Source organism: Patagioenas fasciata, chromosome 2, assembly GCF_037038585.1.
Source record: "Patagioenas fasciata isolate bPatFas1 chromosome 2, bPatFas1.hap1, whole genome shotgun sequence".
Classification (NCBI taxonomy): domain Eukaryota; kingdom Metazoa; phylum Chordata; class Aves; order Columbiformes; family Columbidae; genus Patagioenas; species Patagioenas fasciata.
Genome location: NC_092521.1, coordinates 95,109,965 through 95,127,059, shown reverse-complemented (window position 1 = coordinate 95,127,059; position 17,095 = coordinate 95,109,965). Strand labels below are relative to the sequence as shown.

Genomic DNA, 17,095 nt, shown 5'->3' with positions numbered 1-17,095 from the left:
GCTTCCCAATTGCACAAGTCCGGGGCAAACCTGCCCGGGAGGGCACCGAGCCTCCCCGCGGGGCACTTCTGAGGCAGCCCCTTCGTCTGGGGGCTCCAAGGGCTGGCTCCCGCCGCACGGAGGGGCATCCAGCTGTTGCCAACAGCTGTGTGACAGCCCCCGCTGGGCCGCGGCCGAGCGCGGGGTCCGCCCCGCCGCCGTCCCCGCCCCTGCGAGTAGGAGGAGGGGGAGGAACCGAGAGTGCCCGACCCGGTGGCTTTTAGGAGGGGGAGGCCACTCAGTTGTTAGCGCTCAGGCCCTGTGCTCCTCTTCCAGCTGCTGCTTTTGCTCGTATCCAGCGCTACGGCCGCCAGGCTGGCAGCTGCCCGGCCTCCCGTTTTCTTTTTGCCGGTACCTACCTCAAAACCTTCGGAGGCTGCGGGGCTCCGCTCTTGAAAGAGGAGGAAGCTGGGTTTGCAAAGGCACAGGGGAATTGCATTGTAACTGGGTGGCGGGGGGAGACGGGAGGGAAAAAGAGGAGGAAAAAAAGAAAAATCAAGTAGAAAAAAAGAGTGGGGCTGACTCTGGAAGCGGGTCTCGCCGCCCAGGACCCGCACGCCCCGGCGGCCACGCGTGGGTGCAGAGCGCGGCGCGGCGCTCAGGGCCGGGCGGAAGATGCACACGACGCAGAAGGACACCACTTACACCAAGATCTTCGTCGGGGGCTTGCCCTACCACACCACCGACTCCAGCCTGCGCAAGTACTTCGAGGTCTTCGGGGACATCGAGGAGGCGGTGGTCATCACCGACCGGCAGACGGGCAAGTCCCGGGGATACGGCTTTGTAAGTGCGCGGGGCGGGGGGAGCCGCGGGGGGCCGGGGAGGGAGGCCGGCGAGGGGGCAGGTGGACGGCTCCGGGGGCGTCCCGGGGAAGCTTCGGCGAGGGCCGCCGTCAGGAGTCGGGCAACCCCAGGCTCGAGGGACGGGACGGGGTGTCGGGCGTTTGACTTTTTGCCTTTTCTCTTTTTTTTTTTTTTTTCCCCCCTCTCCCTGCTGGTGAGTTTGGAGGGAGGCGGGAGGGGGGGATGCTGAAAAAGGAGATTGAGGGGGGAATTGTCCAGTTTCTCGCCAGCGCGCCTGTTGCTGCCTGATACGGCCGCGCCGGGGGTTTATCTGCCGGCGGCGGAGCTCGGCCCGCGCCCTCCGCCCTGCGCCGGCCGCGGCTCCCGGCTGCACTCCGCTCCGCTCGGCGGGCGGGGATCGGAGTGGGGGCCCCCTCGCCGCCCAGGCTGTCCCCCCCACCAGGGAGGCAGCCGGGTCGGTGCCGGGGCGAGAAGCTGCTCCTTGGCCGCGGAAAGGGATCTAATGCGCCGCATTGCCCGTTAAGGTCACCATGGCTGACAGAGCTGCTGCTGAAAGGGCTTGTAAAGATCCCAACCCCATCATCGATGGCAGGAAAGCCAACGTGAACCTGGCGTACCTGGGTGCCAAGCCGCGGATAATGCAGCCAGGTGAGGAAGGGGCCCTGAACAGCTCTTCTCTCTGTACCTCAGGCTTCTGAAGAGAGTAAAACTTTAGAAAAGGCAGTGCTGTCCTGCACTTGCCCAAAGTACACTCACTGTTTGGGTGTGCTTTGGGTTTGATTTTTTTTTTAAATGCAGCATGTAGTAACTTTATGGCTATTTTGTACACATGCCTTATTTAAAAACCAAAAGCAGTCAGGAATAAAATACATGAAGTTCCCCAGGAAAACTTGCACAGTTCAGACACTTCGTTGGTTATTCCCACTGCTGGGAACGTGGTGGCGCTGACCATTTACAGTATCGTTGCAGGGAAAGACTGGACTAGGAATGAATCGCTTCCAATGTGTGCGGTCTTATTAATACAAACAGTATCGTAATGCAAACTCCTCAAACAGATGGGAGTGATTATGCAGACTTTAAAATGAAACGGCTCTTCCTAAGACCACATCTGAGCCAATCTGATGTCCCAGCCACTTCCCAAACTCCTGCTTTGTAGCAAGAGAGACAGGACAGTATGTGCACATTTGTGCTCTGAAGGAGGCTGCTCTGAACTCCCGTGTCCTTGGCCTGAGGGATATTTGTGCAAGTAATTAAGAGCCCACCAAGGAAAGAACTTATACTTGGGTGCTCGAAGAACAGAAGTGAGTTAGGATTTGACCTCCATGCTAAGTCCTTGTGAGTAGAGATGGCTCAAATTTAAGTCCGCAGAAAGTAGACAGATACACCGAATAGAAAATACTATATAATCCTTCAGAGGCTACAGTTAGAGAACCAGGACGGAGCACAAAATAAAATGTGAACGAAAAATTTGTGCTAGATGTTTAGAAAATGTCGTTCTTCCAAACATCTCTAGAAAAGTGTGTGCTTTACTTAAGTCTTCAGTTCTGTGTGCATGTAGGGGGGTGTGTGTATACATGGATTGATACATTTTGCTTTCCAGTTTGTAGTTCTGCAGCCTTTCAGACATCATCACTGGAGACTGTTGGTGAAGGCTATTACTCTGCATTTGTGTGTGTGTGTGTTTGTATACATAGTGTAAATAAGTGACCAAAAGAACACCCATACAGAGAATGTGATGTGTTTTTGTTGGTAGGTTTTGCCTTTGGTGTCCAGCAGCTTCATCCAGCTCTCATACAGAGGCCTTTTGGGTAAGTCTGTTCAATGGGACCTCAAACAGGGGAGGAAAAGTATTCTTTTTTTTTTAAAAAAAAAAAAGGAAAGAAAAAGCATGATCCTTGAAGGCCACTTGCAGTAGCAGCCTTATAAACTCATAAAGTTCTCAGACTTGTAAATGTATACCTGTAAATCCGCTCACCTTGTTGGTCATGTTCTAAATGCCGCAGCTGAGTCAAGTTGTGTGGGACGTGTCCCTTCCACCTAAGCAGCCCAGTCCCGTATGACCCTATGATAAAAAAAGGAGGTATGACTTGATGCAAGATTGCTGTGCCCCATTTCTCTTTTTTCAGCTTGACTCAATGTTATTTATCTCTTTCTAATCTGACAGGGATCGTTTACAGTTAAGATAACTGATCAGAAGGATATGATGATAAGAGGTGGAATAGTTCTGTTTGGAATTAAACTGTAACCAGTAGACTCAAACACAAACAAGCTAAAATGGTGATTAACGATGCATGTATGTTTTTTTCATATAGTCAATAGACCTCCGTGTGCTTTTTTTATTTATTTATTACAGTAATGAAGTGGTGTTTATAGCTAAACTGTGTGCTTTTATTTAATTGAAAAAGCTGTAGTGAAAGTTTTTTGGGGTGGTCTTTCTGATTTTGTTTCTTGTTGTTGAGGAGTGACTTTGCCATGGGGAGCAAAGGGCATTTTTTTTTTTCCTTGCTTTAAAGCTGTAGCCTGTGACTTTTTTAACCATATTTTGTAGTGAGTGCTAAATTGTGTGACTTCTTGATTTTTAAGTAAATCAATGTATTGCTTGCATGTTCATAATTTTTTGGGGGGGTTTGTTCTTGGGAGGGGTGTGGAGCTCCTTATTAACAATGTGCGTCCATTTGGGCTTTCTAATTTGAGATATTTTTTTCTTCAAGCTGTCTTTAATATGTAGCGCGTTTCTCCTTTACTTGAGTATACTATTCCTAAGTAGATCTAACTCTTGCTTCTTATAGGCATATAATTAGGAGGTGAAGTCTGCTTTAAACTTTCCATACAGTGTCACTTCACTAATGCACCCTGACTGAGAAACTCATTGCAAAATAATGCATTTTGCTAATTAATGAGTAAGCTAACAATAAAGTAGGGAAAATGTGTCACAAATGTATTCTGTTTATTCGACTAGAATAGCTTTAGAATATTGTACCTAGCTGTTATTAAGCAATTATAGCTTCTCAGTAGTTGGATTGTCAAAGCAGTAGGAAACAGGTCCTGTCCTCAAAACTGTAGGAGAAAGTCTTCCTAGAAACTTTACATACTTCTAAAAAAGAGAATGTTGATCCTTCTGAGACCTGTGGGGAGGTTGCGGAAAACTTGCTGTCTTTTTTTTTTTTTTTCTCCTTTCTTATGATTATCCTCTACTGTGTTTTTTTCTTCGATTTCTTTGAAGTGTGAGGAGAGGACAGTGTATCTGCAGTGATCAGTTTACGATGCCTGTGCTAGGTTAGGCAGGAGGAGGAGCGCGTTGTCTCCAGAGCTGCTGTAGCACTTGTTGCAGAGAGGAACCAGTGAACTGCCTGGGGATCAGCCCTGGAGAGACCGAGCATTTGCTGAGCGCTACAGAAAAGGAGAACCTGTGGCAATCGGTTGCTAAAAGGACTGTGCAGATGTAGGGCTCTTTCTTGCTTTTCTTACCTGGAGCCAACAATAGATTATGTGAATCGTGTTTAGGTCAGGGAAATTCTTGCAGCAGGCTGAATAAGGTTTATTTCTATTGCAGTGTACAGAAATCTGAAGTAAAGGATTGCTGGTCACAGGGTCATGTGTACATGAAATTGGTCATTTCTAATCCTTTGCCTTTTTTTTGCTAGCTGCAAACAAAAGAGATTACTAATCCTCCAAATTCCTGGTGACTTGTACCTTTTCTAAAGAATGTAGTTAAGATTAAGAACAGCATACACTAGCATGAATGAACATCTTCATTCATTGTATTCCTTTACAATAAGGGGGGTTGTTTCAGTGCTTACTTGAATCTATTTTTATTTGAGAGTTCACTCTTAGAGGATGTTACGTGGATAGCTCTGAAATATATGGTCACCTTAAAGCCTTTCTTTCTCCTGTGCAGTTGCGCTTTTAAAAAGCACACTTTACTAATATCCTATGTAAAATGGGTTGTAGTGGTGATTCACTATCAATACTCTACTAATCCATACACAAAACCTCTACATGTTTTGTATTGTTCTTTTGGTTTTGTTTTTTTCTAACAGAATGCAAATTAGTGAGGTGCTACCATATTCTGGTATGGTCAGCAGTGTTTTGGTATGGTTCCTCACCTATCAAACAAGAAACTGAAAACTGTTTGATCATACTACATTACTTTTACTGAAAAGATGCAGAAGTACAATATTCTGAACTATGTACAACATTATTGTGGTGGAGGGAGCCAGAAACTAGATTAGCTTCAAAGCATGTAGCATTTAAAATGCTGGGAATTTTTCTTTGTTCAGTGCCAAAGAGATCAATTCATCCACCAAATAACATTTCTGCCTGTTCTTTACATTCGGCTTCTATCTTACTGTGGGTGTGTTTTGTAGAAAGCTGTTTGATCACAGGACTGGTTATGTATACAGCCCCGTTTTCAGGATTGTTTATTAAAATACTGTCTCTGAATTCAATAGGAATTTATGGAGGGTGAAGATGACTTTGCCTCCCAAGATAGATTTTCTTGTTTTGCTTATGCCATTTTTACTTTTATATTGATGGGAAAATATGGGGTTCTACAGAGGCACTGGTGCAGGATATGACTCAATTCTGTTGGAGAGATTTTTTTTTTCCTTTGTTTTCTGAACTTGTACCTTGATCAAAATGAGAACAGATCCCCTGTTTTTAGTAAGACCTGAGTTAAATCCAAAGCCATTAAGTTCATTATCAAATGGTTAGCTGATACTACCTGTGTGGTATTATCTTCCAAGAGTTAGGCAACTCTGTCTTTCTTAAGAGAGAAGGAAGAGCCCTCTCTTGAGTTTATGATCAAAAGACCTGTATAATGCTATACTATGGATAATGTGGAAAGAGGGAATGAAGCAGGAGGAGTCAGAAATTAACCTGCAGAATGCTTTGTGTCCTCTTGATAATCAGGCACAAATTTAAAAGGAAGCATTTTAAGGGTTTCGTATGTCTTGATGTTTATGTAACCTATTGCTGCTATAAGGGAAGCTGTGCATTGGTGAAAATGTACTCTTTAATTATGCTTACAAAACCAGATGATGCCATATAAGGGCTAAAGCAAAACATTTAGTTCAAAGTTAGATATGTACTTTCACAAGAATCTAATGTTGAGAGTCAGCGATGTGCTACTACTGCTGAATTTCTATATGCCACAGCTCTCTGCATTAGCCCACAAAATTATTTCCTTTGAAACAATGAGTTTTCATTTTATTACTGCTTATAGGATTATTTTGGGGGTCTTAGTTAAACACAAGTCTTCTGTTACAACAACAATGAAGGTCTTACGGCACATGGCAGGAGTGTCTGTCATTCAATTTTGAATATCCCAAAGCTACAGTTACTGCTGAAGTTAAATGTGGCTTCCCTTTTTCGTTACTGCAGAACCGTAAAACAATAAATACATGTTCCAAAATAAAAACTACTGCCAGGAAAGAAAGCTTAAACTATCTATAATTCTCACACTCTTACTCTCAAAAGTAAAGCAACAGCTTTTATTTAAAATTAAGGATATGCAGCATAACTGGGAATTGCTTTTTCAGCTTTTGACCTGCCAGAGCATTAAAAGCAGTTGGGTTCTGAATGGCTGAGACCTGCATGTGCTGGCCTCTGCAGTAGGTAGAAATTCACTTTGGCCATATAAAGCCATTTTACTCGACTCAAAACAGTTGTAGCATGACAGATGATCAAAAATAGCCCCACTGCAGCTTATGCTGTCAATCATTATGTGAGAAATGGCATGGTGGTGAGGAGCCTGCAGAGGCTTTATGTTTATTGTAGGGTAAGATGTGGCAAACAGATAATGTTTCGTAACTTCACCACCTGTTAGTTTCTTGGCTTAAATAAAACAAGTCACAAGAGTATAAGTGGGAGCACATGTATCTTTCTGTCTTGTTCAAGGATATGGCCAAATGTCCTAATGTCTTCAGAAAATCTTAGTAACATCAGTTCAAGTCAACAAAAGCATCTAGATAAGCTTGCTTGCTGTCTCTTCTGTTAGAAAGACCCTCCTTCACAAATCCTGTATATAAAGATTCCTTTGATGTGGTGTTAAATGGACTCTTAGCGATGCAGAAGCAGCTCTCTTGGTTTTATACCTCTTCCCTTATACTTAAAAATTGTGGTGTTATATTTATTAGGATTGTACTTGATTGTTTATGCTCATCCACTTTGTATGGAGAGCTCAGGTAATGATGTGTATTTAAATGCACAGAGCCAGGTTAAGTATGCTTCAAATGCACTTCTGGCTAATCACTTCGTAAATTAGGTGAGTGTTTAAAAACCCAACTTAGAGTTTTGTTTCATGTTTTCTTTCCCTTCCCAATCCCTATTTGTCACTTTTTTTCTTATTTCTTCCTTTATACAGTAGGAAATGTATTTCATTGACATGTTGGGTTTTTATGATTGTGGTGTTCACGTCTTAAACATGGCAACTGAACATTTCTCTCTGCTGATATTCCTATTCAATCAACTGAGCTCTTTTTTTCTTAAAAAGAAACCTAGGCTATTCCAAAGCCTGACTATCACTTATTTTAAACTATGTTTTGCTATTAATCAAGTTGACAGTGTCCCTTCTGATTGAAATGTTTTCTTGTTGACCACTTAAGTAAATCTTGAAGTTATTTTAAAAACGAAACAAACAAAAAAAAGTCCCCTTTCCATTAAATCTTGAATTTGGAGAGAAGAGACAGTTTTTACCGTTGCAATTTGCATCTGTGCTTACAGTGCGCTAAAAGGTTGGCGCAGTCTTTAGAGCTGTCTGTAAAAGTAAAGTTCAGTAGGAAATAGTAGAAAATCTGCATGAGCAGTTTTTTCTGGATTTATAAAGATTGACTGATCGGAAAAGAGTTGCTTATATGAAGGACTTCTCTGAGAAATCCAGATGCAAGACAAGGTTATGAAACAATAATTATATTGAGTATATTATTTTAAAAATAATATTATATGATAAAATACAACAATGAGATGAACTTGTGTGTACACTTGTGTGCTAAGACAATGATACGACCAGTTTTCAAAACTGAAGGACTAAGTAAACAAGCCAAGGAGGCAAGTTTGGTGACTTGTAGAAGATGGGAAAGCGTGTACTGATCTGTTCAGAATGGTTATTTCTTAAGCTGTAAATTTGCTTTTTTGCTTTTGTTCAGCACCAGATCTGTTTAGACTTAATCCTATGCCCATCTCCCAAAAAACTCTATGCTGTATGTCTTGCATAGAAATAAACAAGCTGGCACAAAACAAGACATCAGTGGCCTCATAATCAAACAGGTTTGACCCTTGTGTCCTTACAAACTTTACAAAAGTGTGATGCACATCTACTTAGGAGTCACTGTTATGGATTTTAATAGCATCTATGTAGCTTCCCCTCAATGGCCTCTTGTGACGGAGTGAGCTGCACTATCGTTCGTTTGGAAAGTGTGATTCTTGCTGTGTTTACCACACTTGTGAACTTTATTTAAACTCCTTTGTCGCCTGTGTTGGTTTTTTTTTTCCTTATTTTTAATAAGGGTGACTGAGGTTGCAGAGAAATTAATGTGTGCTGAGTCTGCATAGCAACTTAAGTAGGGTTGCCACAATACACACTTTCCCTCCCTGGCCCAAGAAGACTTTACATGAAGTCAGGGTTCAACCATTTTGTTACCTTATTGGCTATTGTCAAACTCATTATAGTGATGCTGTCAAACTGTTCAGTTACTAATAATAAAAGTATTGCAGGAAATAATTTTACTAAGAGTTGAGTAGTTGAGCGAGAAGCGGAGTAATACAAATTACTTACAGGTGTTTTGAAAAACAGATACCACGGTTTTCCAGATGGAATGCTCAAGTTAACTCCTTTAGAGTTGTCTTAAAACTGACATCAGCAATCCTGGTCCTTCTGAAGATTTTAATAGCATTAAACGTAATATCCTCAAGCTACATTAAGCACTCCAATTTAACTTGGCTATAATGCTGTGCTTTGGAGTGATGCTTCTCTTTGGGCCAGCGAGCTGACTAATTGGTCCATTCAGCCTAGTTATTGTGGCAACCCTATGCACATAACAACAACTAAATTCGTTTTAGTTTGGAGTATGGATATGACGCGTAGGCGCCCGACTTGTGTCCCGACTGTAACTCCCTCTCCCATCTTTCAACAGGATACCTGCTCACTATGTCTATCCACAGGCTTTTGTCCAGCCCGGGGTGGTCATTCCCCACGTTCAGCCTGCAGCAGCCGCTGCTTCCACCACTCCCTACATTGATTACACCGGAGCTGCCTACGCCCAATACTCAGCTGCTGCGGCCGCCGCCGCCTACGAGCAGTACCCGTACGCCGCCTCACCGGCTGCCGCTGCCGGCTACGTGGCGGCGGGGGGCTACGGCTATGCAGTGCAGCAGCCCATCGCCGCAGCCGCCCCGGGGACGGCCGCCGCCGCTGCTGCCGCCGCCGCCTTCGGCCAGTACCAGCCCCAGCAGCTGCAGACGGACCGAATGCAATAGCAGATGGACGGACTCCCGAGGGAAGAAGCCCTTTCTTTCTCTTCCTCTTTTCAGCCTTCCAGTTATAAGTAGTTAATCAGAGACAATTGATATTCACTAAGGAGCTTTAAGGAAAGCGATGCTATTGCAAAACTAAAGATTTTTTTGTTTTATTCCACTGTCTTCATACAGTATGCATCCAAATCGTGTCGGTAGAGGGGAGGGGTAGTACAGCATGTCTAGTTTCAAGTATCAAGCCAGAAGAAAATAGGTTAAAAAATACTGTACTGTCATGAAAGAGTGGCAGCAGCAGCAATGGGACTTCATATTTTCAAGCAAGCAAACAAGAACCAAAAAAAGCAAAGATGTCCTTTTTACAGTATCAGGGAAGCAAAACTGCCTTTTATAAGTAAGAAAATGGTATTTTGAAAAGTTTGAACCAGGGAAAAAAACTGAGCAATATGTAATCTTGATCCATGTTAAGAGGAAACAAGCTTAAAGCACTGATTGTCCTTTCTAGCTCTCAGAAGTTGTCTCTGTGAGATAGTACCTTCTCACTGTCTCGCTGATGGGCATCGAACAACCCAAGGAAGATGGCCGGCTAGTAAGATGGCGGACAGGCACCAAAGTTATTTTCTTCTCTGTCCTCTGGATGAGTGGAACTATGGAGCAAGTGATGTGGAAGTAAGGGGTGCAACAGCTGTAGAGACAATAATGCAGACAGTTCTGGACAGAACACATCACTCGTGCTCATGTGATGAGCTTGTCACATCCTAATCCCTCGCCCCATCCTGTTTCACTTTTGGGAAACTTTAACTGCTGGTGTCAGCTATTCTGATTCTAAAATAGGATCAGCCCTTTACTACAACAGCCTTCTCTTTCTATTTATTGCATCTATTCGTAACTTGTGAATAAAGGCAGGAAGAAGCTTAATGAATTAAAACCTTTAAGAACTGTTTTAAGGGAATTTTCTTTTCTGAAAGCGTTTGTACAATTTTAATATCTATTTCAGGATTGTATTTAAAATATTTATTAGCAAACATACAGTACATGAGGCGACTTTTGTTACCAAGACTGCAGTTCTTGAAGGGTTAATGGTATGTGATTTATACTGTGCCTTAATTGTTATGCTATTTAAAAAGAAATATTTATTTTGAAAGTTTTACTATGCTGCGCTCTAAAGAAAGCGACTTTAGATGTGACACTGTAAAATTATGTATTCATCTCATGGCATAAATTATTTAGTAGGCTTAGATGTAGCATATTAAATATTAACCTAATTAACTAAGGATGTTGACTTGGATTTATTTAAATTCAGTATGTGCACTGTATGAGGGTACTCTTAAATTAACACTTTTTTAGGTTTTTACATAAAATATTGCTAGTTCATTCTTTTTCCCTCTACTAGTTTTTCCTATAGAGCTCTCAAATACATTAGTGCTGTTTTCTCACTCTTCCGTATGCAGACTGACTATTTTTCCCTTTGCTAGAAAATGCTGCTTTACATTGTCCTGTGAAACTACAATACTTGCAATTTTTATTCTTGACCGAAATGGAATTTAATATTTTACACTGTATTGGATTTTTTTATACTTGAACAATTTCATACAAGGGAAGACAGGATAGCATTTTTATGGACTTTATCTAATGTCACTGGATTTATTTTAAGTATTCGGAATACTAGCCAGTGTTATAATGTAGACATGACTCTCCTGTGCATATTATTTATTCAGTATGTATATTGCTTTACAACATTTCAGATCTCTTAATCTATTCACTTGTATTAAAACAATAAAAAATGTTGTCTCATCCAGTCTACTGATGTTCTTGCTCAAATTGTCTTAGATCTTGTTTAGATAAAGCTAGAGGGGCAACTTTTTTTGTGATTTTCCTGGTCTGTGGGGTGAATAGCAGCATAGGCACTGACTTTAAATACATAGACTGATATGAACTGTATTACGCAGAAGAAACTCTACAAAGAAGACAGAGAAGATGCATTCTGAGATTTACCGTAAAATAATTCAGAGTGGAAGGGATTTCAGGAGGTCTCAGGTTGCTTGTGGCTTTGTCCAGTCACATCTGAAAATCCTCCATATACAGGTTGTACAACCCCTCTGAGTAATCCACTCCACTAACTAATTATACCCATAGTATCTTTTCTCCCCCGCCCCTTCTATTTAGCCAGAGCCTCCACTGTTCGTTTATCACCTTCATTTCTCATTGTTTGGCAGAAAGCCCAGACCTATCTTCTCACTAACCTCGTCTTAAGAACTGGAAAGTTGCTGTTATCTTCCATAGGCTGAACAAACCCCAGTGCCTCAGCCTCTCCTCACAAGTCTTGTACTTCAACCTCCAGCCATGCTGCTGGCCCTCCAGTGGAGACATCCAAGTTTATCAACAGCTTTCATGCATTGGGAGACTCCAGACTGGACCCACTATGCCAGCTGTGGTCTAATGAGTGCTGAGTGAAAGGGAATAATCAGTTCCCTTGATCTGCCATCTGTGCTTCTGTTGATACAGTCTGATGTACTTTCACTGCTGCCAGAGTTCACCACTGACTCCTCTTCAGCCCCAGGCCTCCCCATGTCCTTTTCAGCAGAGCTGCTGCCAAGCCACTGATGTCCTGCGTATGAAGGGGGTTAGTTCATCTCAGATGAAGCACTCTCTATTTGTCCTCACTGCATTTCATGAGGTTCCTGTTGGTCTAGTCCTCCAGCAAGTGTAAATCTCTCAGAGAGGCAGGCCTGATCTCAAGCACATCAACTACACCACCTGTTTAGAATCATCAGTCCACAGACCTGATAGTACTGCACCCTGTCTCTTCCTCCAGGTCATTGATAAAGGTATCAGACAGGACAGACTCCCAAGGGACTCCACTGTAACCAGCCTCCGAACAGAGCTGGAACCCTTTTGACCAATGATCCCGTCAGTTTTTGCTTATCTAGACTGGACCATCTGAAATTGCATACAAGGATTCCGTGGGAGATGACATGGAAAGCCTTGCTAAACTCAAGGTAGACAGCATCCTCTGCTTTCCTGTCACCAACAGATGAAGTCATCTCAGCACAGGACGCAATTTGGTTGGTCCAGCATGATTTACCCTTGAAAATCCATGCTGGCTGTTCCAAATCACCACCTTCTCTTTCTTGTGCCTAGAAATTACTTCCAAGATTGTTCACTCCATGATTGTTCTGTATTTCCCTAGACTGCCCTTCTTGCCCTTTCTGAAGATGAGTGCACCATCTGCCTTTTTCCAGTCATGGAAGACCTCCCCTATGTCCTTTACCTTTCAAAGATGATAGTGAGCAGCCTCACAATGACAAGAGCCAGCTCTCTTGGTACTCTTGGATGCAGCCCATCTGGTCCCATGGACTTACGTGGACCGATATTCCTCAAGAGCTCCCTGAATCAATTGCCTTCTACATCTGGGGGCTTCTTTTGTCCTTGAGCCCTTCCTGTAAGTACAAAGTGTTGTTATAAAAAACCTAAAGGCCAGGGCACCTTTTTGCATACAGTACTTGAACTGGGAAGCATTGAAGTAGCTGTTCAGATCAGCTGATGATGGATTTGCAATCTTTAGAAATACTCAACATTTCAATATCAGTCCAAGCCACTAATGACCAAAACCAGTTGCTGCCTGATGCCTGAAAGAAGCTGTAGTGAAAGGCATACAGTCTTGGCCAGTTCTTTGAGGAATGGGGAGAATGTTCATATAAGCTTCATATTGAAAGTCATTACTGCAGCTGTCACTCTTACAGTGACTTTGGCAGAAGTACAGGCTTGACTGCAGAATTTGAGCTGTTCTTTCATCCACAAAAGTGGTCTTTTTCATCTGCAAAAGAGGGAAGAAGTGAAACTCGAGTGATAGAGAAGACTCTTCCTGGTCTTGGGGTCAGACTTCGTTTCACCATGGAGGATTATGAGCCTCAGTTGTCCAGAAACAGTACACTCACTCACATCCTGATCTGGTTGAAGATGTCCCTGCTCATTTCAGGGGGGCTGGACTAGATGATCTTTGAAGGTCCCTTCCAACCCAAACTATTCTATGATTCTGTGTTCCTGGGCTGATGCTGCCATGTTCTGTTCTCAACAAGTGCTTGCAGCCTGGCTCCTGAGAAGTGTTGCCAAACTGCCTTTTGCAATGACCTTAAGATCTGTGACCTTGCAGAGCGCAATGGAGTGTTCATTCTGCTCAGAAGCATGTGAACACCCTCCAGGAAGGTGAGTAGAAAACAGTAAGAGCCATTTTCTACTCTGTTCTCTCATTTCCCCACCCTGGTCTTCTCCCAAGAGGGTCTGCCTATAAAGGCATGGTATCAAGCAGGAATTAAACCAAAAGTCCCTCTGAGTGGAAAACGGAGGATGCTGATGGCTCAAGAAACCGTGTGGCACAGTAACCTATTATTTGATATAGGATGAAGAAAGCATCTTACCCCTGACAATGTCTTTGGGCCTTCCCCTGCTTCCATTTGTGGGTGATGGACACCCCAGGGTGGGACATGAAGGGGAATGCTTGCTGCCCTGGAGGGGGACTGTGTTGTGGGAAGCCACACAAGGAACAGAGTAAAAGTTTATGATTCAGTTTATAAAGGTCAATCACATGCTGGCTCTGTGACTTGACAAATTAAATAACCACAGCAAAAATGTAAATGTTCAAGTTCCACTAGTAAACCTAGCTTTGAGCATGCAACATGAACACTAACTCTTCTTTTTGCTAAGTAATTAGCTGAACGGACCTTTGTACATAAAATACACCTCAATGACACCTCATATACTTGAAACACCAAGAATGCATATTACCAGGACCAAAATAAAATAACTGAGAAATAGCAGCACTTAATTGTGAAATATGTGAATACTCGGCAGAAATGTTAGCATCTTACTTGAGAGATGGCATATACGTAAGTGTCAAGGAATTGCACACAATACAATTTCCAGTTGTGTTTCCAAAACCTTCAAAAGGTATTTTACACTGAAAAGTGATCAGTGCAAAGTTCCTTGCAGAGGGAGGGGAGAAGGGAGAAGCTGAAACCAAGAACCATTGCTAAGGAATGTGTAGAATAAAAAAGGTGTAACACCTGGAAAGGTTACACTGATGACCTGGCTGCTAGAATTGTAGTTTTTCCTAATATTTGTATTTTCCTATTAAATAATGAGCGTAAGTTGGTATGGCTAGAGTTCATTGTATCTAATTTTTATTAGATCTTCAGACACATGAAAGTACTACATTAGGATTAAAATAACAATGCAATCATTCACAGCACCTCTTAGTCTTCTTCATCAGATGCTGAGCCATTTCAAACTGAGCAATTCCGTCGTTATGCTCAAAAATTCATGAGAAAACACATTCTAGTCTGAAACTACATTTCAGTTCCAAAGAGCTGACACACATGATTTGAATTGTCTTCAGTTTGACTTCTATTTATTTTCCAGGTTTTTGGTATAAATAAACATGTAAACGGTATATTCAGATTGCAAAATAAGTTAACACGTGGTTTGTGTTTCCCTGTGTGCTTGAACTTCAAACTATAGGTTATACTTCCTCAAACTAACAATAAAACAGGCTCTGGGCAAAGTCAAACTGTAAAAATCTCAGGCCCTTGGAAAATTTTAAATTAAAAACTTATGAGCAAATAAAAACCGAGGATTATGATAGAATTTGGCCTTGTAATTATCACCAAAATACACAGTGCTGTGAATGGGATACACTAAGAAGAATGGGAAGAATGGGATAATGCAAGAGAAGGGAAACCTCTCAGCCTTACACTGCATTTAATATTACCATGTTACAGCCTGGCTAGCTATAGGCTCTCAAGACTGTCTTACCAGATGCATGCTGGAAGTTTGTTATTTGTATATCCCTGAAAACAATGGGGAAATGCTCTTTTAAGCTAGTTTATTACCTTCATGCCACCATATTATTGCCCATAAGGATCCCAAGGAATGGATTCATTATATTGTTATATACTACATTTAACAAAACCAAGAAAACACCTGACAGAAGCAGCAACTAAAGATTTTTAAGGACTTTGAAAATAGCATGGTTATGTCTGAGTTTACAAAATGCTTACTATGACCAATTATTTTTTTCCTCCAAAACCCAGTCTAAAATTAGGAGAAAAAATAAGCTTGACAGAGTGTCAAAGAGCAAGTAGAACACTACAACTATGAGTATGTTCAAACATGCAGATATGCACAGAAAAACAATTACCAGCTTTCCTAACATGAAGAAAATTAGCTCTGGAATGTTTCCCAATTCCATGTGCCAACTTTACTGAGATAAGCCATGAATTTGGGCTAGCTTACACTATCATTATTTTTGACCTAAACAGTCTGGGAATAGGGAGGAACCCACAGTAGTCTGTTCCATCACCAAGCATCTGAAAGTCAAAAGATGCTATCCAAATTAATTGGTGAGAGGTCTCTTGAGATGTGTATACTTTTTAGCTCAGTACCCTCTTGTACTTGTATCAATCTTTACCACATACTTGAAGAACAGAACACTTTTTTTTCCAGCACTGCAAAGAAGGGATTTTGCCACTCTCTGAAAAACTTTTACTATTTTTTTGGTTGGTTGGTTGTGGGGCTTTTGTTTTGGTTTGTTTTGGGTTTTAGTTTGTTTGGTGGTTTTGTTTGTTTGTTTTGCCTGGATTTGTAGCAATGACAAAAATTAGCAGCTAAAATTTAAAACACCGTATTAAACAAAACTCCCTCCCAGAAAAATAAAGGTATATTTTTTAACATTTTGTGTTTTGATCATTTTTTAAAAAATCATAAATGGTTTAAAAAAAAAAATACCTCTGCATTCAGAAAGTACCAGAGTAGAATGTTCTGACTTTTTCCTGACACAAATTTTCCAGCTGCTTCAAAGGGACGACTGATTACTTGCTCAAGGATGTGGATACCATACTGTTGCCAAAAAATTGGGATTCCCTGGCTATTTGTTCTAACCGCTGGAATTCATCTCCTAATCTGTTTGCTACTAATATTTCTGAATGAAGAAAGAAATAATGAAAGGCGAGAAGCAAATTTTGCTTTCACTGAAGATAGTTGGACAATTTTGGAATGTTTTATGCAGACAAGTAAACAAGGCCAATACGAACAACCCAAGCGTAACCAAGTTGAAGCACAAGCTTTTTTCAAGGTATGTCCAGAGCATGGTCAGTTTCAATTATAATGAAATTTCTTCATCACACTAGGGACAAAGGACCTTAAAAGTGGCCTACTGTCTTTGTCTAGTATAATCTCTTCCACAAGGATCATGGTGTCCAACTCCTGTCCCTGCACAGGACAACCCCACAGTTCACACCGTGTATCTGAGGGTGTTGTCCAGTCTCTTCTTGAACACTGTCAGGCTTGGGGCCGTGACACCTCCCTGGGGAGCCTGTTCCAGCGCTCCACCACCCTCTGGGGGAAGAGCCTTTTCCTAATGTCCAACCTGAACCTCCCCTGGCACATCTTCCTGCCATTCCCTCGGGTTCTGTCATTGGTCACGAAAGAGAAGAGTTCGGCGCCTGCCCTTCCTCCTCCCTTTGTGAGGAAGCTGTAGCCCCATGAGGTCTCCCCTCAGTCTGCTCTTCTCCAGGCTGAACAAACCCAGTGACTTTAGCTGCTCTTCATACAGCTTCCCCTCCAAAGCCCTTCACCAACTCCATGTCCCTCCTCTGGACCCTCTCCAGTAGCTTTATACCCTTTTTCTCCTGTGGCGCCAGAACTGCACACAGTACTTCAGGTGAGGTCGCACCAGCACAGAGTAGAGAGGGATTACAGTATGCAAGTTTATGCATTGTTCTTTCCTG

General features: G+C 42.2%; 1 protein-coding gene across 2 annotated transcripts; it reads left to right on the top strand.

Moving 5' to 3' along the window:
* The first annotated feature begins 246 nt into the window (after positions 1 to 246).
* Positions 247 to 11,105, top strand: RBM24 (RNA binding motif protein 24). Of its 2 annotated transcripts, none has more exons than XM_065829927.2 (4): positions 247 to 799; positions 1,367 to 1,490; positions 2,596 to 2,650; positions 8,975 to 11,105. In XM_065829927.2, exons 2-4 carry the CDS (start codon positions 1,373 to 1,375, stop codon positions 9,315 to 9,317), a joined length of 516 nt encoding a protein of 171 aa, XP_065685999.1. In that variant the 5' UTR covers positions 247 to 799; positions 1,367 to 1,372; the 3' UTR covers positions 9,318 to 11,105. The 2 variants fall into 2 exon arrangements, with proteins under 2 accessions (XP_065685999.1, XP_065685998.1); XM_065829926.2 differs by having other exon boundaries at positions 513 to 822.
* Positions 11,106 to 17,095: the final 5,990 nt, after the last annotated feature.